Here is a 23,108-nt window from a genome sequence, read left to right on the forward strand (position 1 = left end):
TGAGTATTAAGCTCGCGCGAAATCAGGAAATGGGGGGAAAAAGGTGAAAAAAACGACGCGGAAGGATACACAGAAACGCGGTGGAAGTGCTGGGTGAAGTGAAGGAGCCAATCGTGGCGCGTGAACGCATCAGATGAGCACAACATGTGACTGTCGATGTAGTTCCGTACATCCGAGTGGTTTTATTCAGGGTTACTGGGTTTAGTTGCTGCTGGTGTGTCTCTGTGTCACGTATTATGACTTAGTGTAATAAACAGCCCTTATTATTGTTGTGTAAGTGTGGATGTACGAATCACCGGCTACCGAAAGGTAACTATGAGCGTCCTTTGCAGTAAGTGTCACGTCACATATCTCAAGTAAACGTTTGAAAAGTAGCACCAAAATGGAAAACAAACAAACAAAAATTCCAGCAACATGTTTGAATGATGATGAGTCAGTGTGAGGATGACCTTCCTCATGGTACCTCACCACAGAGTTTGAGTCCATACTGCCCTCTAGCGATGGAGAGGTGGTGTAACAACTTTAGATGTATATGAACATAAAGAGTATTTAAAAAATGACACATTTTAAGTTCACACAATTATAGACATGACATGAAATGAAATACATCTGATTATATTTATTAAATTCATTTAACCTGCCATATTTAATGCCATAGTTAAACCACGTTGTACCACATGTTTACGTTGAATATATATATAATATATATAGAATAGAATATAAAGTTGAATATGATTATTAATGTGATTTGAGAAAAACAAAGCGTTTTTCACCTTAGAATTTAACTTAAAATATAAATAGCTGCTCTAAAGAAAGCCACTCCAATGTAGACAATTATACTTGAATGGATTTCAAAGTAATTTTATTGGAGAGAAACTTTCTGAAAGTCTTGCTTTTCAGTATTGACATGTGCTATAATAATAGTGATGGACAATAACAACAGTCAGAGTGGCAGTGTGCTCAGTGTAGACATAACAGACAGCGTTGTCACAAATGTTGGATTAATTCTGTTGCACTGATAATCAGCTATGCCAAGGACACAAATACCAACCAAGTCTCAGTCATAGCGACATTCACATTAGCAATAGTCAGACTCTGCATGGGAATAGACATAATAATATTAACGCACTTTTACCCTGCACTGTTTTCTTTCTGGGCTCATTGTGGCATACGATAACATAAGCCTACATCCCTTCTCTCATACTCACATTTTGCTCTCACCTCTTTGCAGCTGTGGTGCTTCCACTGCCCATGTTGCTGTCTCACCGGCTGCTGGCAGCCTGTCTGGATCCACTCCACTCCACTCCACTCCAGGATACCTGAGGCCTGTTCAGAAAAGGAAAGGACAGATGTCCTGTCTGTAGGCCAAGCCCCAGACTGTCAGTCAGCATTAAATTTACCCATGGGCCATGAGGTACTGTAAGACACTGTGGGAATATCCTTGGATAAATCTCACAGATGAGACAGGGTGCTCCAGTTCTGAATGTGTCATTACTGCCCTAGTGCAACTGCTGTTGGTAGTATTCTTTAAAATAAAGGGCCAAACAACCAAGACAGAAACAGGCATATCATGAATAACCAATCCAGCACAATATTAGATAATCATTACATCATGAGGATACTACTATGCAACTGTAACAGTGTTTTCAGTGGTGCATATTTAGCATTAAAATAGAAGCGGAACAAGTTAACTTACCCCAAGTGGTCTACGGTATTTATGTTTCAATCTGCATTTTTCAGATTATTTAGAAATTGTAGATATGAGTGTTTGCACTATAAGGGGTGTGGAATATCTTTATTGATAACACAAACAAACAGGATGTACAGCATGTGGCCTTGGCAGACATAGTAAACACTGCATTCCACAGCCTTTGTGTTTTCCAGATACATGTTTGAAGAGCTGGGCTGCTTTCCTGTGTACAGACAGTTGGCCTAACACCTGTTCATTAATCTGCACGCTCTTTATGTCAGTCCTTACTGATACCTTAAGACAATAGAGCTAATACTGATTAGCTCAAAGGCCTACAACCTCATTGCAATGACACAGTGTACCATAGATACAGGTGGTAGTGATGAAACATGCTACTGAAACACAATTATATTATTGCAATTTATAGTTAATATTAATATAATAGAGAAAAAAAATGGTTTATAGTGGTTAGCAGTATTTAAACATGTAGACTGCAATTGCAATAATCTAATAATAGACAGTGACTCATGTAACGAGAGTAGAGCAGAGTCTCTCTCTCTCTCTGTGTCTTACACATGCACACACGCAAAACAAATACATGCAAGTAGAGGCTAATGCAGGAGCAGGGCAATTTTTCTTCCTATTTCACAGCAGCAGTGCAGTCAGCTGCAGGTCACATGACTGGCTTGGTTGTTCTCAGTGAGCATGCTCAGACCCCTCAGTGTTGTCAGGCAAAGTATAAGACAGCAGCAGCAAGAGCAGGAGATCTGCAATAGATAAACACACAGACTCACACAAACCAGCTTGCTCGCTCACAGACACACTACCACAGACTGAGAGATAGACGCTATAGATTTTAGGGAACTGAGGCTCCGGTTTCTCTGATTTCCAATTTTAATGGGCTTACACTCATCCACCGTTTCAGCGGAAAACAGCCACCGAGGGAGAGAGCGGCAGGTGCGCCCTTTAAGAGGGGGAGCAGCTGAGGCAAGGACAGCATCCGAGTCTCCATCCTCTGTGGAGGTAAGTGCTGAGGGATGGGTCGGGGGTGCAGAGCGTTGGGGGAGGGGGTAATCCGCCTGACTGCATCTGTGTTTGTGTTAAACAGTTATCAGAACGAGGAATGGGGACAGTGGTGGTGGTGGTTGGGGGTTGGAGTTTATTGGTATGTACGACGATGGAGACCATGGGATGGCGAGGGGGGGGGGGGGGTGTAGGGATGTAGATGCTAGCTCGGTTGAGAACATGGCTGAGCAGCAGACATAAACAGGAAAGAAAAGGAGAGGAGCTAAAAACCTAAAGAAGCAATAATGACTAGGAAGCCATGTCGAGCTGGGTTCAGTGAAATGGTGATTTTGGAAAAGATGCGAGTCTATTCCCAGCATAAAAAGAGACATATTTCAGACAAAGGGATTAGATTTTTTTTTTAGACATGTAGAAATTTGCATGAGCCCATCGTCCTAAAAAATCAAATGCAGAAGCTTAGTCGAAATGGATAATTAAGGCTTCTGTAATTATAGTGTATTTCATGCGTGACTGTTATGTCAGCCATTCTGTCTTGCAGTGCTGAGCTATGTTGCTATTCAGTCTTTGTGCAAGTCTCAGGATCTGGTCCTGATACATGTAATAAATTATTTATAGTTTTTGGCTTGATATGCACTAAAATGTGCAAAAATGCAATTTGCATTGTGACGTTGCAGTGCGACGTAAGAAATAAGTATGTCTTCATCTGCATCTTCATATGTTATTGAAAAGACATCAGATGTGTTGTGTACATGTCTGACACTTAATGTGATGGGCCGCTATAAAACACAGAGTTCACTTTTGGTGCCTATGTTATATCCGTAATGTAACCCTTGCATTTTTTCTTCCAAATCTTTTGACAGTATTTCAAAATGCACAAAAACTGTAACTGATCCTTTATTTGGTCATTTTTATAATTGATTTTTATTTGACTTAACGTAGTGTTGTCACATTGTCCTCATGGGCACACAGGAAATCACAAAGCATATTTAGCAGCACAAAAAATATCCTTGAATTTTCGACAGGCACATAAAAAGCAACAGTTTAATAATGCCCTGACATCAGCATTATGTGTTGTTGTTGCTGCACGTCTTTATTGCTCAGCCAACCTTTTGTGCTTCAGTATTAAGAGATGAATTTAGTGTAAAAAAATAAATAAACACACACAAAACAAAGAAATGGAGACATCTTGCCTGGATCCTAAACGTACAGCACATATCTCCCACACATTCTCACCACAGTGATTAATGCCACTCTGAACAGAGGCAGAGATGGCTGTTGCTAGGATACATGGCAAGGTGAATTGCAGACATTTTAAAGGGAAAAAAAAGAAGGAGGAGGGCACCATTTACAAAGCATGGCATCACTGGGTACGGTCGCTTTGTTTCACATTTTCAACCGTTATTGATTTTTAATTCCTCTTTCTACTTTCTGTTTCTCTGAGGTCGTGCAGTCCTTTACGGTGCAAGACAGAGAGACGGAGCTCTCTGGTGTTTCTTTTCACGCTCCTTCAACGTGGAAGTAGGCTGAAATGGTTGGCAGTGTTCTCAGGCCTAAACCTGTCTGAGTGAGCCCTATGAACACAAGTCCCAATGGTAAGACAGCCAGGATTGTATCGCTGTAATTATTTCGTCTGATTACACAGGTTCAAACATTGATGGTTTGCTGAAGATTTAGAAAGTGCTGGATCGAATACTAACGGACGTGCAGACTAAATTTAATTTGCCTAATCTAAATATATTACATAAGCACTGTCGATTTGTTTAACTTGAGATCTGGGGTTCAGGCATAGTTATTTTTGGTTCAGCCACTTCTTTTTAATTCAGTTGAGTATTCTTTTGAAGGCTGAATTCATGTCTTTAGGAAATAAACCCTGCCTCTCTGTCTCTCACTTTGAGATGCTAAATAAAGCAGTGTTTTGATGCCCTTGAACAGGAGGCTAAATATGGACATGTGAGAAAGGATGTGAGATGAAGGGATGATAGAACGACGGTGCACTTTCTTTCAGCTCTACAATAATGGCCTTTGCACGTTCTGTGGGCCCACAGGACATCAAAGGCCAGTGTTGGACAGACGAGGAGTCGGACGGAGAGAATGAGTCGGAGCAGTTCCTGTATGGCATTCAGGTACAGAGGAGGCTATTACCCTTCTATAATCTCTATGATATGATGTGCTTTTAGAAGTGATACTAGTAAATGTTAACACATAAAAGCAATTTTGCGTAAAAAAAACCCAATCGCAGTAAGCTCAAACTTGTTTATCATAAGGATATTGTTATGTATTGGATTATTATTATTATTTTCAACTAAAATGTTGACAAAAAGAGCCATGAGCAGCTGATGTGTTCAACTCAGAGATGATAGTATTGTTCAAGCCTGATAAATACATATCATTTTAATCTGTGGATTATAATTCAATTCAATTCAATTTTATTATGTGTAGCGCCAAATCACAAAAAGGCACAGAAGCAGAGAAACCCAACAATTCACACAATGAGTAAACACTAGGCCTCAGCAGAGAGAAAAATCTCCCTTTTAACAGGAAGAAATCTCTGACAGAACCAGAACCATCTGCCTCGACTGGTTGGGGTGAAAGGAAAAATGGGGGACAGAAAGGAGGCAGAGAAAGGACAAGAGGAAGTGAGGTAGAGACCAGCAGCAGATATACAACCGATTTTAAAACCATCCACAAATCATTACTGTAAGTGTTTATCATGGTGGTGGATGGTGACACGACTTATGCACCTTCTTACAAACGTGAATAACCACTTAAGTCTTTTGACATATTTAAACTGATGGTGGTGCTAGACAATAAGTTAGACAGTAGTTGGTCACTGTAGTTTGGTCAGTAAAGGTTGAGATATCCTCTTCTGGAAATGTAGCACAGAAGGACCAGCTGCATTAGGATACATATATCAGGGTTCTGGGCTTTGATACAAATAGGAATTTGTGTTTGTAGAAAACTGTCAAATATGATTTTAAACACTGAAGTGTGACTCAGCTTCTGGGAATAAAAGTATACCATATTCTCTCAAGGAGTCACAGTACTATTTTAGTGTTACCACCTTACGCCACCTTTAGCATTTATCACAAGCAAATCTATCAACTTCGTTTTCTATGGCCACCATTTAATGTATCATTTCATCTCGTTAAGTTCAGTGCCTCACTTCCAAATGGAGATATTAATCTGTTAGTCATCCTTTTTTTTTTACTGTTATCTTCTCAGTCTTGTGTTTGAAATGTAAATCCAGTCAGGGACTTAAAGCTCATTTCTATGCACCCAGAGAACATAAAAGCAGTGGAGAGAAGATAAGGATGAAAATGAGGGATCTGCCCTATACACACGGAGCGGAGGAAATGAGTGTTAAGACACCAGAAGGATATGTGACAGACTTGGGTCAACCATTACTATTGCAACACTCTACTCTTCATTCTCAAAATTTACTTTAAAACAAAAAATAAAATACAGCATACACATGGTTTGACTTCCCGGGGTCATCCTTCCTTGTGTCTTCTTTTTATGGCACATCACACATCACAGCTGTCTGATTTTATTGCTGACATAAGATGTGCTTGATGTTGCATCACAGCCGATGACTAATGCTGACCAGATCTAATGAAGTACAAGCCATGCCGAACTGGACATCCTGTAAAAGACCATTCAGTTATTTTTACAACCATCTTGTGTCAAAAACCATGAGAATCTGTACAACAGAACATGAGAAGACACAGTTGGTTGTTGTCACTGGTAGAGAAAAAGCTATAGTAACAATTATGATGCACGTATCTGAATGTTACCTCTATCTTATTCTCATTTAACAGTATATTACAAAGAATACATTTACAATAATAAGCAATAGTTTGTCAAATAATAGAAAAGAGGTTGAAATATTGATGATGATGATGAATGAAATTATGTATGAATATTTGGAACCAGCTAAAAAATGTAGGAAGAGACATTGGTGGCAATTATAATGATAATGAATAAAAAGAAAAACAGTAGTTGGGAATCACTCACTCAGTATTCCAAACTAATAATTGTGTAAGAATATAACTATCACCAATTATGAGGTGGTGCTTTATGGCTAAGGATTATGGTTGAAGGTTAGAAATTTAGCTTATTTGGCTAAAAGCGTCTCAAATAGTTGAAACATCAACTTAATTCTATTGGTAAGTTTGAGTAATACAGTTGTTTTTAAAATGTAAAAACTGTAACCAATATAATACAATATCATTTGTTTTTATTATATTGATCAATATTTGTGTTTATTTTCTTGTGTGTAATAAAAACTAGCAAAAAGTTTCAAAGACCACATTTGGAAAAACATATACTGCTTGTTGCAGGGGAGCTGTGCCGCTGACCTGTACCGTCACCCTCAACTGGATGCAGACATTGAGGCAGTGAAAGACATTTACACTGACAGTGCTGTCTCTGTCAGGTATGACACACACACACACACACACACGTTTGATCTTCATTCATAGTGAGGGACCCTCGTAGACATAAGCCCCTTACCCTAACCATCACAACTAAGTGCCTAACCCTTACCCTAACCCCAATTTTGACAATAACCATAAAACCAGGTCTTAACCCCCAAAAAGCCCTTTAAAGATGAGTGAGGACCAGCCAAAATGTCCTCACTTTGCCCAAATGTCCTCACTCCATATGGTTTATACAATTTTTGGTCCTCACCATTTCCTAGCCCCTTACCCTAACCTTACCCATCACAACTTAATGCCTAACCATAAACCTAAACCTTCCCCTAACCTATACCCAATTCTAAACCTAACCCATTAACAAATCTTAACCCTCAAAAAGGCCTTTAAATTTATGAGGACTTAAAAAAAATTGTCTTCACAGGCTACTACACCTGTCTTAGTGAGGACACGGTACCATAATACATTCCCCAGCCCCTTACAGTAACAAAAAGCATCACCAGATAATTGCCTAAACCCCTTAATCTAATCCTAATTCTAACCCTCAAAACAGGTCTTAACACATTAAGGTGTGGCAGAATGCAAGGGCCAGCCAAAATAAGTTTTTTGGTCGTCACAAAGATATAAAAGTTTACCTACACACTTACTATATGCAAAATATTTTGGGGGGAAAAAAAGATGAAAATCTGCTGACTTTTCTTTATAGTACACAAGGGAAAAGTTCATAGAGTACACATTCATTTATACTATGTACTCACTATCTGGTGAAAACAGGAAAAGCACACAGTGTTTTCCTCTTACAGGGTTATTTAGGAGTGTAACGCATCTCCTTACTTTTGATAAATTGGCTGTATCTCTTGTTGTCTCCCCGAACAGAGAGTATGGAACCATCGATGATGTGGACATCGATCTTCACATTAACATCGGTTTCTTAGATGTGAGTCGGCATTATTCTTCTTGTGCCTACATGCCTCCTCCATCTTTGCCCATTACTATTCTAATGACATTTTGCAAAGTAACACATCATTTATAATGCAGCATGCGCTCATCATTTATTTATATAATGAGAAATGGCCTTAATTAGGGTCCTAACTCTGCATATGTGTATGTGTGTATGTGTATGTGTGTGTGTCTGACTCAGGAGGAGGTTGCGACAGCTTGGAAAGTTATCAGAACAGAGCCCATTATTCTGAGACTGCGCTTTTCTCTTTCTCAGTACCTCGATGGACCTGGTGAGTAAAAGATGTCAAGTGTGGATGTTGGTTTTCTGGGAGGGACTTTAGATATTTGTGCTACTCACTGAGCGTGGGAGGTGAGTACACTATGTGCTACACGAGAGGGAGAGTGAAAGACAGTACGCTAGAAGAAAAGTGTGAATCTGTTCACTTTGTAATAATGTTAGTCATCTTCACTCAGAGCCGTCAGTAGAAGTGTTCCAGCCCTCCAATAAAGAAGGATTCAGCTTGGGCCTGCAGCTCAAAAAGTAAGTTATGTAATCTATTATGTGTAACTCCCCATCACGCTTCATTGGGATTCCACACACTGAAGATTTCACGAGTTTACCCTTTAACAACGAACCCTTAAAAATGTCCGTCCGGACTGTTTCTTCTTAATTTAACCATAAAAGGACCAGAAAATGTCCAGTGAGTAAGTGCTTTTTGCCATTTTTCCAGAATGACTTACAATATCTGGCAGTTATTTACAATTTACAACAGTATGAAACCTATTTACAATAACATTTTTTGAGACTGTGTCTCTCAATGCGCAAAAAAAGCCCAAAAAATGGAAACTATGTACAGGTGTACAGATGCTGACTCAACGCACAAACCGTAACTACGGTAATGCAAAGTGCGGCGCGTCAGCAGTACACTCGGTGTTAAAGGGTTAACCTCAGTTTCCTGTAAACAAAATAACATATTGCAAATTTAGAAGTTTTGCGACGAGAATTAGAAACAACCAAACAAGTTACAAAATAGATGAATCATGCATAAATATTTAATGTTTTGTGTTGTAATCTTGTACTTCTTGGCCAGTCCTCTTACGCAGGATAACAATGCACACTACTGAAAAACAGAAGCTCAGCCAGTTCTGCTCACCTTTTTGTCTCTGCTTGACGGTTTTGTAACACGTTAGGATCCTGAGCACGTTCACCTCACAGCAGTGGAAGCACCTCAGTAATGAGTTCCTCAAGGCTCAGCAGGAGAAGAGGCACAGCTGGTTCAAAGCCGGGGGGACCATCAAGAAGTTCCGTGCAGGGCTCAGCATCTTCTCCCCCATACCCAAGTAGGTCTCTCTCTCTCTCTCTCTCTTACGCTGTATCACTTTGATCAATTTGTTAAAAACAATGGTGAGATTTTGATGCAGGCCATTTTGTCCCACACGGGCATATTTATTTCCTCATTATGATGCTTTTGCCAGACACATTTGCATAAGTCTGGAACCCCTAGGTTTATTTTCACTTTCACTGGCGTGATTTACACACTAATTAGAGCAACGGCGTGACATTTGAATGTAAACAGACTACAGTGTACAGCAGCTCTCCGTCCCTTTCCTTCAATAATGTCTTCAGAAGTGATTCAGCAGAGGCAGCCATCTTGGTTGTGAGGGAAAATGAGTCAGCAGCGCTGCCATTCGGCACTCTGTCATCTTATCAAACCTGTCCTATTTTAATTGAATGGATCCGACTGGCCTGCATGAGCAATCACATATGTGTTTGCTAATGGTTTTCCAGAGTTGATTTATTTCTAAATACTGTATAAATCTATTTGTCACAGTTATTAAGCAGTTATATATCTTGAGCATAACGTCGGCGACGTGTTCTTATATTTTCAGCATTTGAAAGTGTTACTTGTGACTCAAGCAGTTCTGCATGCCTCTTAATGTTTTCTAATTCATTCTATGTCTGTTTGTGTGTCAGGGGGTCAGGGGATTTGTGATGCAGCTGGGTAAAGATAGTGACAAAAACCTTTTTCTTCTGTAGGTGTGTCTGTGAAAGGTAAGGCATAAGAAAAGATGATGAGCAGATTAAAGGACGCTATGACACAGCACACAGTACAGATTGGCTTAAATGCAACCATTTCAACGTACTCTTCCTGGCCTTTGTTGCTTTTACAGTTATTGGTGCGCAGGGACAGAGTTTCAGCCTCCTCGGTCGATGTCAGCCTCACTAACCATTAGGTCATCTTGACATTGTCATGACTTGACAGAAGTCTCATATCAAGAGGGAACATGGATAAAGTCCAATAGTGATGGTGGAAATGAACACTGGTATATGATATAATATGATTTAGTGTAATATTGTCAGCCTAGTGCGAGTGACCACATTTCTTTAATGTATTGTATGTCGCTATAAAATGACCTACTTTCTGACCATCATAACACATGGCAGTCTTAGCTCATTGTGTTACATCCGATGAGTTTTTGCAAATATGGCTGACAATTGAAGCTGCAGTTTGTAACGTTGGGTGATTTATTTTGTTGTTGTTGTTATTTTTCTGCCATTGGTTGGTCTTAGTGAACAGAACCTGACCGAGGGAGCATTTGTTTGTGTACACTAGCAGTGCAAGGGCAGACAGGGGCAAGGAGCTTGTTAAAATGCCGAACACTTGGGTTTTTTTGAGCTGTAGAATTCACTTCTGCTTGCAATCATCTCGCTCTACTAGCGCGATGGTTCTGTTTCTCTTCTTCAGTAGTAAACTCTATTGTGGCTCAGTGCTATGGCACTGGACAGAACCTGTTGTCAAGTCAAGGCTCAGATTCAAAGTGTATTCCTATATTAAGCTTGAGAAGAAAGACCGTCAACTGAGATGTTAGAAGAACAAAATCAGCACCAGCCGAAGCACAAGTGAATTGCTAATGTTTTAGGATAAAGATAGCAATGTTAGCATTTCCTCACAGACATATGAATGATACAGTGATGCACATGTTTTGTGTCTTGCTGTTCAACAGGTCTCCAAGTTTTCCTCTGATCCAAGATACGGTTATTAAAGGGAAGCTGAGCGTCCCTGAGCTGAGAGTGACCCGCCTGATGAACCGCTCCATCTCTTGTACCATGAAGAACCCTAAAGGGGAACTGTTCAGCTATCCCCCAAACAGCCAGGTCAGTGCCAGACGGGACGATTGCGCAGCTGTAAAACCAGTCAGAGACCTCAGATTAGCTTTGTTGTTTCCTGGAGTTTTGGATTGAAAACACTGCATTACTTACATCAAATTGTAACTTTGGCGATACTGATTCAATCATAATGGGTTCAGCATCATTGATGATTCTGCTAAATGTGAGGAAAGAGGTATTCGCTGTTTTGTCGGAACTGTATATTGCTCTTGTCTTTCTTAATCCACTGTGACCCACTCTGACCCTCTGCTCAGTCACCTGTCATCTGCACTCTTCCCACTTGAGCTTTTCCCTGCCCCTACCGTTCCATGGCTGCTGCGCTGTTTCCCATAATGCTTTGTCTTCACTTGACTCATCAGACTGTGGCTGTCCCGGCGGCCAGGGCCCCAGCGCAGATTACCACGAGGCAGCTGATTGAATTGTTTTTCTCATCCCAGGCGGGCGGCCACTGCAAGAACATCCCTACCTTGGAGTACGGCTTCTTAGTGCAGGTTAGACCCTGAGGAGATAAGAGTTCACTTAACAACGCACATGTACATCATATCCTTTGAGATTCCTCTCATCTCTATAGTGTAAACACAAAACATCCTGTCTCACAACCTATGGCCCCAGTGTATTCGCTGTTTATGTTATAGCCTGTGCATCTGCAAAAGGGCGCGAGGGCCAACACTGCATTTTTGTGCCCACCAGAAAGTTGTGCTTTGTTACTACTCTTCTGCCAACCACTATATACAGCAGTGCTGGAGGTGGGAACACCACTGTGCTTTTCTCCTGACAGATAATGAAGTACTCAGAGCAGAGGATCCCCACACTCAATGAGTACTGCGTGGTGTGTGACGAACAGCATGTTTTTCAGAATGGATCCATGCTGAAGGTAACACAGAAACAATAAGTTCAGATTTATCAACCTTTTCGTCATGGTTTCCTGACACATGTGGGAGGATTTATTCATGTCCGTGTAGGTTTCTAATGTACACAATTCTTTGTCTGGGTGTGTTAATGTAGCCCGCTGTGTGCACCAGGGAGCTGTGTGTGTTCTCCTTTTACACTCTGGGTGTGATGTCTGGAGCTGCAGAGGAAGTGGCCACTGGAGCAGAGGTGACTGCAACACAACAGATAGTATAGGATAATAAATCACGGTGCAGTCATTGACTTTTATTTCCCACAGAACTCAACAGTCAAACACTGATGCTCCAGAGGGAGACACAATGATGTCTTCAATTTCTGATTATGTGTTCTTGATATGTTTCACATATGCATCAGCTAAAGGCAGGAAATGTAATTATGTAAAATCTGTCCTCCCAGGTGGTGGACCTACTTGTGGCCATGTGTCGTGCTGCTCTTGAGTCTCCCCGTAAGAGCATCATCTTTGAACCGTACCCATCCGTTGTTGATCCCAATGACCCCAAGACTCTGGCCTTCAACCCAAAGGTCAGCGCTCCCTCTGCTTGAATCAAGATGAATAACGATGTCAATACACAAGCAGTATTTCACCGTCGCTCATCACCCGAGGAATGTGTGACATTCGTTTCAAACGTTTTCGATTAGTAATTTAACGTCTGTTTGTTTTTCCCTCTTTCATTGCATACAATGATGATTGGCTCAACCAATGAACACAGAAGAAGAATTATGAGAGACTGCAGAAAGCACTGGACAGTGTCATGTCCATCCGGGAAATGACCCAGGTACAAGTGGGAGATGGGAAGGGAAGAAGGGAAGGATCATTGAGATCTGTAAAGCTATGAGATTGTTAACCCTTTAACACAGTGCACTTTGCATTACCGTAATTACGCAGCGGTTTGTGCAGTCGGATAAATTCCAACTGTTTCTGAAAGCTGAGAAGTGAAAGCAAATATGTGGTTATTATGGTAATTTTACTCACACATAGTTTCCATTTTCTGGCCTGTTTTTGGACACTGGGCCAAAAACTCAAACAAATTTTATTTTAAATATGTTTTATACTGTTCAAATTTCAAATGTAACATGCAAAATCTAGTGTTCATGTACAACTGCAGTGTTTTATTAAATAACACTTTAAATTGTTAATACACTATATTAACATGCGGTGAATTATACATAACTGCCAGATATTGAAAGTTATTCTGGGAAAAATGGGCAAAGGCACTTACTCACAGGACATTTTCTGGCTAAAATAAGAAGAAAAGTCCTGACATTCTGAGGGTTAGGTGTTAAAGGGTTAACATGTGTCCACCATAAACTGTTGGTTATAAAGTCCTGCATTTAGTAGTTTCCTCTGTAGTGCTAAACTGCATGGGTGCAGGCTTTGTGACAGTTACTGTTACTAGGTTGTCCCCCAAGAAAACAAAACATCTGACAACAACATGCGGCTTTTGTGGTTTTCTTAGGGCTCATATCTGGAGATCAAGAAACAGATGGACAAACTGGACCCTTTGGCCCATCCCCTGCTACAGTGGTGAGTAGACAGGACACATACTAAAAGTGGATTTATTCTGTTGTGTATGTCAACAATTTGTGATATATTTGTATGTGATAGAGTCAGGTTGATGTTATTTATATAATATGTAGTTGTAGTAGTCTGTGTTGGTGGTGATGGTAAATTTCTCAAATTTAATACATTTGTCTCAAAGAATTTTTAATTTTAATAGTGTTTTCTATTGTCGTAGCATTTATCAGTACATAGTTGAGAAGTAAATTTGGTTCATTTCATGATGACTCCTAAAATGTTTTCAGTTGGGAGCACCAGTGGTACGAGTGAAAAAAGTTAGTCCAGAGGCCTGGAAAATAATATACATGACTACTGTAGTGTTCAGAGAGAATGCCAGACCTTATATACAACACTGTGATACTGAGACTTTCCTTCTTTCTTTCTTCCTTTCTTTCTTTCTTTCTTTCTTTCTTTCAGGATTATTTCCAGTAACAGGTCGCATATCGTCAAGCTGCCTCTCAGTAGGGTAGGACACCAGAGGGACATCCCCTCAAGTCTCTTTTATTAAATGGGTTGTTCACTGTGCCTCATTGCGTTGTTCGATGGTCACTTCTTCTCTCTTTCTGTTTGTCCCTCTCTCATGCTCTTACTCGTCCCGTGTGATCTCATTGTGGTAGCAACTGAAATTCATGCACACCTCCCATCAGTTCCTGCTGCTCAGCAGTCCCCCGGCTAAGGAGGCTCGTTTTCGCACTGCCAAGAAGCTGTACGGCAGCACCTTCGCCTTCCAGTGAGTCCACTTTGCACTATTTCAACATGGTTTTCATTGTATGGCTATTTCAATAGTTAATTCATTCAGAACTATATAAGAAAAAAAACGTCTCCTAATGTTTAGCTTGTGGCCCCCAGAGAAAATAATAATCTGAGACAATTCAGTTATTGCGTAGTGTAAATGATGATGCTTACTAAAATACATACATAATTTAACACAGCAGCGGTGCACACATAAGTATGTCTCAGTGTGAGACCCCCTCATTATGTTGTGGACAGAGGGCCCACTCGAGCAGATTTTATGGAACTATAACAAACAACAACAGCACAGAGCCGTGGCCAGGTCTGTGAAAGCACCTTAGCTTAGCCAGCACTCGGAGCCAGCAATGACTGCAAGTTTGACATGTGTACTGTAGCAGATGGGGCTCTGCTGAATTTTAGATACACACGGTCTAACGTTAGCAGTCTCTCTGTCTGCTGATTAGTACTTCAAACTTTATCAAAAATGTTATATAATGTTAAATGACAGTTGGGGGAGATTGAGAAGATAATCAATGAACTATAGTGAAATTATTTTGTCTGTGTTGTGGGTGTGGGAAGAAAAAAAACATACACAGATTAAAAACTTATACTATATTATAAACTGTATATATATCTATAACCAATATGTATATACGTTTTTGTGCAGAGGTCATTTAGTCTCATAATATTTTGCCTACTCATGTCACTGCAGATGTAGATATAAATGTACTTCATTGAGCAAAATAAAAAGCATAGAAGTCAAGGAGGTAATGGCCTGTTTAGTCTACTGTTGTTGTCATTAACCATATCGGCAGATGTGTGTATTTGCTGACATCAGATCATACAAATTTAAAGCCAATATCTGCCGATACCGATATCACGCCGATAATGTTGTGCATCCCTACTGTATGCCATCAATACCTTTTGGCCTAACAGAGTACAGTGATATCATATCTCCTCTTCACCTTTTAATGTTATTCAAAATGCTAAATGATATGACACTGATGAACACAATGTACCAACATGTCCTTGCACAAATGCTGTACATCTATTTATACAGTAGATTGAATGTAGTGGGGTTTGAAAAAGCTGCTTTTATTTGGTTCAATTACATTTCAATCACCTATTTTTTATTTTTTTTTACATTCCTTAGTGGAAGGAATGTACAATGAATCAGAGCTCACAAGATAAAATGCACCAGTACTATTTTATTAGTGTTCTCGAAAAGCATGGTTCCGGCCAATAAACGTCGGAGGTTGCACTTTGAGGTCCACATATTACACTACACTTCATTTGATGGCTTTTTGTTCTTATTTCTCCCTCTCTCAACTTGCTCCAGTGGCTCCCATATAGAGAACTGGCACTCTGTTCTGAGAAATGGACTAGTCAATGCCTCCTATACAAAACTGCAGGTACGTAACCCTGACAGTTGGCTGGAATTTATGATGCATCTCCTCTTGGACAGTAAACCTGCTTTTGGTAAGAGCAGGCTCGTTGTCCGGGTCATTCATTTTTGCAGTTAATGGATGCCAGCTTCCCTTTTCATCAGCGCTGCATTTGGCACTATAGCGGGCAGGGCACACTGGGAGCGTTGCCTGGCCAAATGTCGGCTGCTCTCTGTCTCCTTCACCGGCAGCAGCAGACGGCACGTTTCTTCCCATTGTGGGACAAACGGAGGGGACTGTGGTGTCAGCGGTGCTGTCAGGAGGCTGCCCTGTGTGTCCTGTAGGGGTTAATCACCTCGAGCATTACGTAGGATGGATCTAAATCTGAAGGATGCAAAGGACAAGCTCCATGACACTGAGTGTCCTTACAGTGAATGAGGAAGTAAAGAAAATGGCACCACTTGTTATTTATTCAGACCTGGTTCAAAAGGTTGTCAAAAGAGATCATTAATTGATAACCGATGGGTAAATGATTGACCAAATTTGAATGATCAAGATCACTTGAAGACAGAAAGGATACTTTTTTAAAAGGTAAATTAAGAAATGATGACGTGTGAGCCAGAGGGAACAATGCGGCGGATAATTGCAGCCTGGATTTTCATTGTGTTGAAGATAGATTAAACACAATTACGTCTGAAATCTCAAGGATCTGTGCGACGTCGATGCTGGCCGTGAGCGCTGTATCATGGTGACGTGCCTCATTTTATGCCGTCTTTGTTCTCCAACTTTTTTTGAACTCCTCAATCTTTGATCTCGCCTCAGCGCTCGTCTGCCTCCTCTTTCTCCTCTCCATTTCACCTTGAGCATTGACGCCCGCCTCCCACTCCCCACAGGCCATTGTGTTCCACAGGAGGAGGAGAAGGTGGTGGTGTGCGCCTCCAGCGCCAGCCATCATCACACCAGTCCTTCGTTCCTTTTGATTTCCTCCCCGACTTGTCACATCCTGACCGCCATCTTCCTCCTCTTTTTATTCCCAAACTGTTACGTTTGTCTTTGTTCCTTCTCTTGTTTCTCCATGTCACACCTGCGGGCGTACCGTTTTCGTCACATCGGACATCCTTGTGTGAGCGCTCGTTGGCGCCGTTGTCAATCATCCTCATATCATCATCTCCAAACCAGCCCCCCGTTGTCTCATCTCTGACTTCAGCATTCCTTGATTACCTGAACGTTTTATTCCCCAATTGTTCTCACAAAAAGGTGTGATTGTGCCGGTTGGTGGAGATCACTGTCATATTTGTGTGTCTTCAGTTTGCATTGTAGTGGGCTTTGCCAGGTCAACTGTACAGAAATATTATGGTCGATCAGTGAATTATGCAGTTTTTCTCTCTAATGATTGAACTACACTGTGTCTGGTTCTGTGTTGCTCTGTATATGAGTGTACACATACCGTGTGTGTGTGTGAAGTTGTGTTGTACAAGTGCTCGGTGACTCAATCCTTCCTTCCTGCTCTTACCCAAGCTGCATGGGGCAGCATATGGAAAGGGCATCTATCTGAGCCCCATCTCCAGCATATCTTTTGGATACTCAGGTAGGAACGGCTCATTCCTCATCACTCAGGCCCGACGGCCCTCCTTTTTTTTTTCCTTTTTTACACCATGTTGGTTAACATGTGTTTTCTGTGTGTGACATGGCCTGCTTATCATCCTGGAATATTTCATTTTCACATGTGAGAACTGTTCATGTTATCGTCTCTGTTGTGCTGCACTGTGTTGTATACGTATGTCCATTTTGGGTGCTGGGCTTTGGGCCCCTAAACTTGTGCTCCACCTATTCATACCATGCTTTTTGTTGTAGATGTATGCAAATGGGCTTTTAGTGGATTTGTGTGTGTGTGTTTATTGGCTTATTTTCTTTACCTCGGACCACCTTTACCAAGGAGGTTATGTTTTCATTGGTGTGGGTCTATCTGTTAGCAACTTCCTGGCCACAGTTTTTTATGATAAATCTGAATTTGTGACGATCGCCCAAGTATGATCCCAGTCAATTTTGGTAATAGTCTACCTAATGATGACTTCACAAAACATTATGACATTTTCAATGGGCAAAACTGTAAAATCAAAACTCAAAAAACTCAAAACAAAAATTGGGTTTGAATGAAATCTGGTATGGTTAGGCAGGAATAGTTTCGATTGGATCTGATCTGGTGGCAATTTATTAATAGTAATTAAGCAGATAAGGTCTATATAGATCCAGAAAGTCTTCTCAGTCCAGTGGATCAAAATGTCGGGGTTAGGATGTAAGACGCAGGTGACAAGAGTGCTCTTGTATTTACATTTACACAGCAGGGCCCACCTTCCCATCATGCCTATGGTTTCAGGACTGAAAAATCCACTTGTTTTCGAAATGTAAACAGTTTCAGTACTGTGCCATACTTAAGATTACAATTGGTAAAATTGCACAAATTATCAAAACGATAGATGTAATTGTACCATTGTGCATTCAAGCTGCTCCTTTACTAATAAAAAAAAAGGCTAACAGCCCCTTTGTTTATGATCCTAAATGTTGAAATTCATTTGGCAGCTCAGTTTCTTTAATGCAGAGTTATGTAGTAGTTTTGCGCTAGTAAACGTCATATGAAGGTTAGCACTGTGGGCAATAATTTATCTTTAATAGACATTCAAGACCATTAGAGGAGGAGTTTTGCACAGTGTGATTGACTCGAGGTAAGGTCATTCTGACGGAGAGTTGTTTGCTCTCCGTGTGCTGCTTCTTGCAGGAATGGGGAAAGGACAGCACCGCATGCCCACCAAAGATGAACTGGTGCAGCGCTACAACCGCATGAACACCATACCACCGGTGAGAGCACAAAATGTACTACAGTTTACCTACTACCTTTATTTACAGAGTGATTTTATGAAGTAATATATTGTTGGGCAGTAAATCAAAGAGGATATGAAAATAAGAGAGAGAAGATGAGAACTGTTATTCAATAGGCATGTATGTATTTTAAATTGTATACAGGGGAGATCAGAGATTACTTATAATCACCATGTCTAATTGTTACCATCAGCTCACTTAGATTATTGGAATTACTGCGGCAGCTTTGTTGCTCGTCACTGTTCTCGCTGTTGTTTTCTGTTTTGTCAATAGAGCCGTCCAATACAATCAAGGTTTCTTCAGAGTCGAAACCTGAACTGCATCGCTCTGTGCGAAGGTAATAACACTTTTTGATTATTATATTGTGATTTGTAATAAAAACAAAAAATGTAAAAAAAAAATATATATATATGTATACTAACTATTTATTTATACTAATTAAACAGTGTCAGTGAACACAGTTCAATTAATCACAATTGTAAACCTTTCAGAAAATAAATGAAAACAAGGGGATAATCCCATTATCCTATAATCTGGTTATTTGTAAAATGCGACTTGAGTTTAAAATGGGCACTGTGATCAAAATTTTAAATGTTGCCCCTTTACCCCTACTCACCAGAGACAAAAGGTTGCCAGATAGTTTGGCAATCCAGTCCTAGTCTGTTAATTCGATTTTAAATGGTGAATATACAGGCTGTACCATTGTCGGCAAAGCCATTATTTCACGTTTTCCTTAATCTCTGATGACATACCATGTTCATTTTTATTAATATTCTTATATATTTAATATATACATACAGCTCCTTTATATCAAACGGCCAGTGTATAAATATGCAAAAAATGTGTCCTGTCAGTTATCATGCATGATCATGAGTTTAAAGCCTTAATTTATAGTGCATCTTAAATAGTTTTGATAAATACAAAAGAAACACTACTATTGCAGCAGAGATCAAATTTTAATATAATAATAATAATAAGTAATTGAAACATCTCTGTTTTACAGTTATCACATCTAAAGATCTGCAGAAACACGGGAACATCTGGGTGTGTCCAGTATCTGACCACGTCTGCACTCGCTTCTTTTTTGTGTAAGTATTCCCGACCCCTTTAACTCCTTCATTAATTCCACAGAATCTACGCCTAATTACTACTGGGCACAGCAACAAGGCAGAAGGTTAAACTAAAATCATTATCATCAACGCTTAAATTATGAAGCTCATTGCTGGAGTTGCATTGTTTTACCTGCTTTTATTAAACCGCTGGACAGCGGTTTAATAGCAGATTGTGGTGGATGCTGCTGTTGTCCCTCATCACTCATCATTTAACGTGGTCATGAATGTATTGTGCTCACGTCTGATTGATGTGACCCTTCCACTTTTGTGGCTCATGAAGTTTTAGGGTAATGTTTGGAGCCCAATTATTTACCAAAACAACTAGATAAATCTTCACTGCCTGATGAATAATAATAATAATACTACTGCATTCATCTGGGCCCCTTATACCAACAAATAAAAGACTTGTTTCTCAGAACTATTAATTGTACTCAATGAAAGATTCTTACGTGATATGCAAAATGTACTGTATGTGCGCAGGTATGAAGATGGCCAAGTAGGGGATGCCAACATCAACACCCAGGAGCCAAAGGTTCAGAAGGAGATCATGCGTGTGATTGGGACTCAGATCTACTCCAGCTAATGGAGATTCACCAGCGACACATAGATGGATTTGTCTCTCTGGAGGAGGCACGCAGGCAGGCAGACAGGCAGAGAGAGCGAATGTTCAGACAAGACGACCACAGGCGTGATAATGAAGCGACTGAGGGAGCTCTTCAGCACATTATGTCTAGAGTCTTCTTTTTTTTTGAGTCTGTCTCTCTTGTTTTGTTGCTATTCCTTCATCGGTTACACACTACGTACTGTAACTCTGAAGAAAAAAGCAGGGTCATCAATGGCATCCACTCATACAGAATACACACATTTAAAAATCTTTAGGTCAAATGCAAGCTTCTGTCTCTCTTGCTGCACCTATACTGATCTTAATGATCTGTAATTATATTTTCTCTTTGTGAATTTCAAGTAAAAAAAAGAAGAAAAGAAAAAAAGAATCATTCCAAACAACAAATCCCTCTGTGGTTGATGGATTTACATGCACATACATAGTTCCCTTACTGTGTTTAGAAAGGCATTGTTTCCTATTTTCTCTCATTAACGTCTTATAATTAAGGACTGAGACATAGTTATCTGTGGGACAGGTACTGCTCTGTCCCTTAGTCCTTGTCCCCTGGATGAAGCTGCCAGAATCCAGTAAGCAAGGTGTTGCTTGAAGCTGCATACACTATAGGCACTTTGATTACAAATGTAAAAAAAAAAAAAAAAATACAAAATCTATCAAATAATATCGTTGTCATTTTTACAAGTTTATGACTGAAAGATGAAGCACTTTCAAAATCTTACAGCAACAAATGGCTTTTCAAATAATAAAAAAAAAACCTCCCCTCAACTTTTATCTGACTGGACAGACATTGAACGTGACAAGTTAAATAAGAACAAGGGTCATAAAATGTCCTTAAATTTTAATTTCTTCATATACTTGTTAACCCTGTAATTTAAAAATAGTTTTTACTACCACTGATTACACTGAAAATGATCGCCCACCTGATTTCCTATTTTATGATTCTTGTAATTCCTTATTTTATTAATTTCACAGTTATTTTTTTTTGCTTTTTTGTGTGTGCATCTTTTAGAAAAGCTGAAACTTGGCACTCGACTACAATAAAACTGGTATCTGGTTCTACACGTACTAGACAGGTTTGAGCAGCTTGATATTTTTGATACAGTGAAAAACCAGTTTGTTCAAGTACACATCATTTATCCTATTCTGGAATAAATTCCTTTGTGTTTCAATAACAATTATCATCAGAATCACAAGTTATAAAAATTAACTGTACAGAAAAAAATAAATAAAAAAATCATGGATCATAAGGTGATCTCACCCTGACCTAACAAACACTGGAGGTAAATTAATGTGCAGCTCCCTGGTTTCAAAACGGAGAATGGCAACCTTGTATAGCTAATCAAGTTTATCAGTTAGTCATGTAATGTACGTATGTATGTTTGTATGTGTGGGTTTGTATTTTCTTGACATTATACTGGACATTGCACTTATTCAACGTTTGCCTAAGCTGGAGAAATGGACTTTCCTTGGACCTGCAGTAGACACACTGGAGGAAAAGAAGGAGGGGAAAAAAAATAATATTCTTGGTGCCAGGAAAACTATAATATCCAACAACAACCTTAACTATATCTACTAATATGGGCTTTCACTGTTTCCTGGAACTAAAAACCCTGACTACTGAATGGACTTTGCCACACAGAAGGAGAATGAACTGTAAATAAGGACACGGGAGAACTCGCCGAGATGTTTTTTTCAAAGAAGGAGATGTAGATGTACAGTTGACTCACTGTGTTGCAGGACTGCTCAAACAACTGATGTCGGTTTTTTGCCAAGAGGTTGGAGCTCCGAGTCTCTTTGAGAATCTTATTTTCTTGCTCCCTCTCTCTGGTGAGCGACGTTTTCATCAAAGATGATGCTGATGACGATGATGGTGATTGTGATTATTATGAAATGTGAGAATGCAGGAGGGAAAAAAAAAATAAAATAAAGCCTGATTTTGCACAGTTTTACATACAGTCTCCTTTTATGTCTCTCTGTGGAAAAGAGTGTTATTGTTACATGTGGCTCACGCCCTGAGCTGGCGTTTCAGTCACAAGGGGGCACCATTCCTCCACCAATGCATCTTTGCACCATCTGAGACCTGTGATCTGTTAGTCTTCTCTGAAGATTAAAAAACAGACCTTTTCCCCTCCATATTCACAAAACTCAACAATTTCTAGTCAATAATGAATCTCAGTCTAATAATAATAATAATAATAAGTAGAATTTGTCTACCCTTTTCATTCAAATCCTAACTTATCCCGCACATTTCGGGGGCGATAATCAATCTTCCATCAGCACCTAATGAGTCATAATGTTCTGCATTCGTTTGAAACGTCATAGACACTTAATTGAGTGTAATTTGAGTTTAACAAAGCACGTTAGTCACACAGAACAAAATGAAGCCCATTCACTGATTTTAATGTGAAAATACCCCCAGAATACAGACAGAAATGACGCTTTATAGTAATTACAGACTGATTTTAAAAAACAAGCGCGACCATCATCATAATCATCCTCCTCGCCGTAGACAATGAAATACCATGCGCATAAACTACTGTGCTCCGCTATACGTTAGGTGCAAATTGAAATGTGCAAATGTAATTGATTTACCTCAGGAGGAAGTGGTGCGAGACAACTCAACGCGCTGCCATATGCAGCAGATCGTTTAGGC

The 23,108-nt window shown here is 39.9% G+C and overlaps 1 protein-coding gene across 7 annotated transcripts; it reads left to right on the top strand.

The window, feature by feature from the left end:
- Window positions 1–2,403: 2,403 nt before the first annotated feature.
- LOC131459685 (protein mono-ADP-ribosyltransferase PARP6) lies at window positions 2,404–22,404 on the top strand. 7 transcript variants are annotated; one of them, XM_058629728.1, is made up of 23 exons: window positions 2,404–2,713; window positions 4,158–4,308; window positions 4,722–4,839; window positions 7,057–7,151; window positions 8,026–8,086; window positions 8,291–8,381; window positions 8,566–8,632; window positions 9,283–9,432; window positions 11,098–11,248; window positions 11,620–11,751; window positions 12,039–12,134; window positions 12,266–12,358; window positions 12,566–12,691; window positions 12,880–12,945; window positions 13,627–13,694; window positions 14,145–14,193; window positions 14,345–14,457; window positions 15,799–15,871; window positions 17,363–17,432; window positions 18,621–18,715; window positions 18,995–19,058; window positions 19,725–19,809; window positions 20,314–22,404. In XM_058629728.1, exons 3-23 carry the CDS (start codon window positions 4,732–4,734, stop codon window positions 20,414–20,416), a joined length of 1,956 nt encoding a protein of 651 aa, XP_058485711.1. In that variant the 5' UTR covers window positions 2,404–2,713; window positions 4,158–4,308; window positions 4,722–4,731; the 3' UTR covers window positions 20,417–22,404. The 7 variants fall into 7 exon arrangements, with proteins under 7 accessions (XP_058485711.1, XP_058485713.1, XP_058485716.1 ...); XM_058629730.1 differs by having other exon boundaries at window positions 12,883–12,945; XM_058629733.1 differs by having other exon boundaries at window positions 11,698–11,751.
- The last annotated feature ends 704 nt before the right edge of the window (window positions 22,405–23,108 follow it).

Source organism: Solea solea, chromosome 5 (assembly GCF_958295425.1).
Source record: "Solea solea chromosome 5, fSolSol10.1, whole genome shotgun sequence".
In the NCBI taxonomy this organism is placed as follows: domain Eukaryota; kingdom Metazoa; phylum Chordata; class Actinopteri; order Pleuronectiformes; family Soleidae; genus Solea; species Solea solea.

Excerpts from the sequence above, each read along its gene's own strand:
- LOC131459685 (XM_058629728.1), top strand. The coding sequence starts at position 4,732 with ATGGCCTTTGCACGTTCTGTGGGCCCACAGGACATCAAAGGCCAGTGT. Across the intron at positions 15,872-17,362 it reads CCTCCTATACAAAACTGCAG|CTGCATGGGGCAGCATATGG; the intron begins GTACGTAACCCT and ends CTCTTACCCAAG. Across the intron at positions 18,716-18,994 it reads CACCGGTGAGAGCACAAAAT|AGCCGTCCAATACAATCAAG; the intron begins GTACTACAGTTT and ends TTTTGTCAATAG.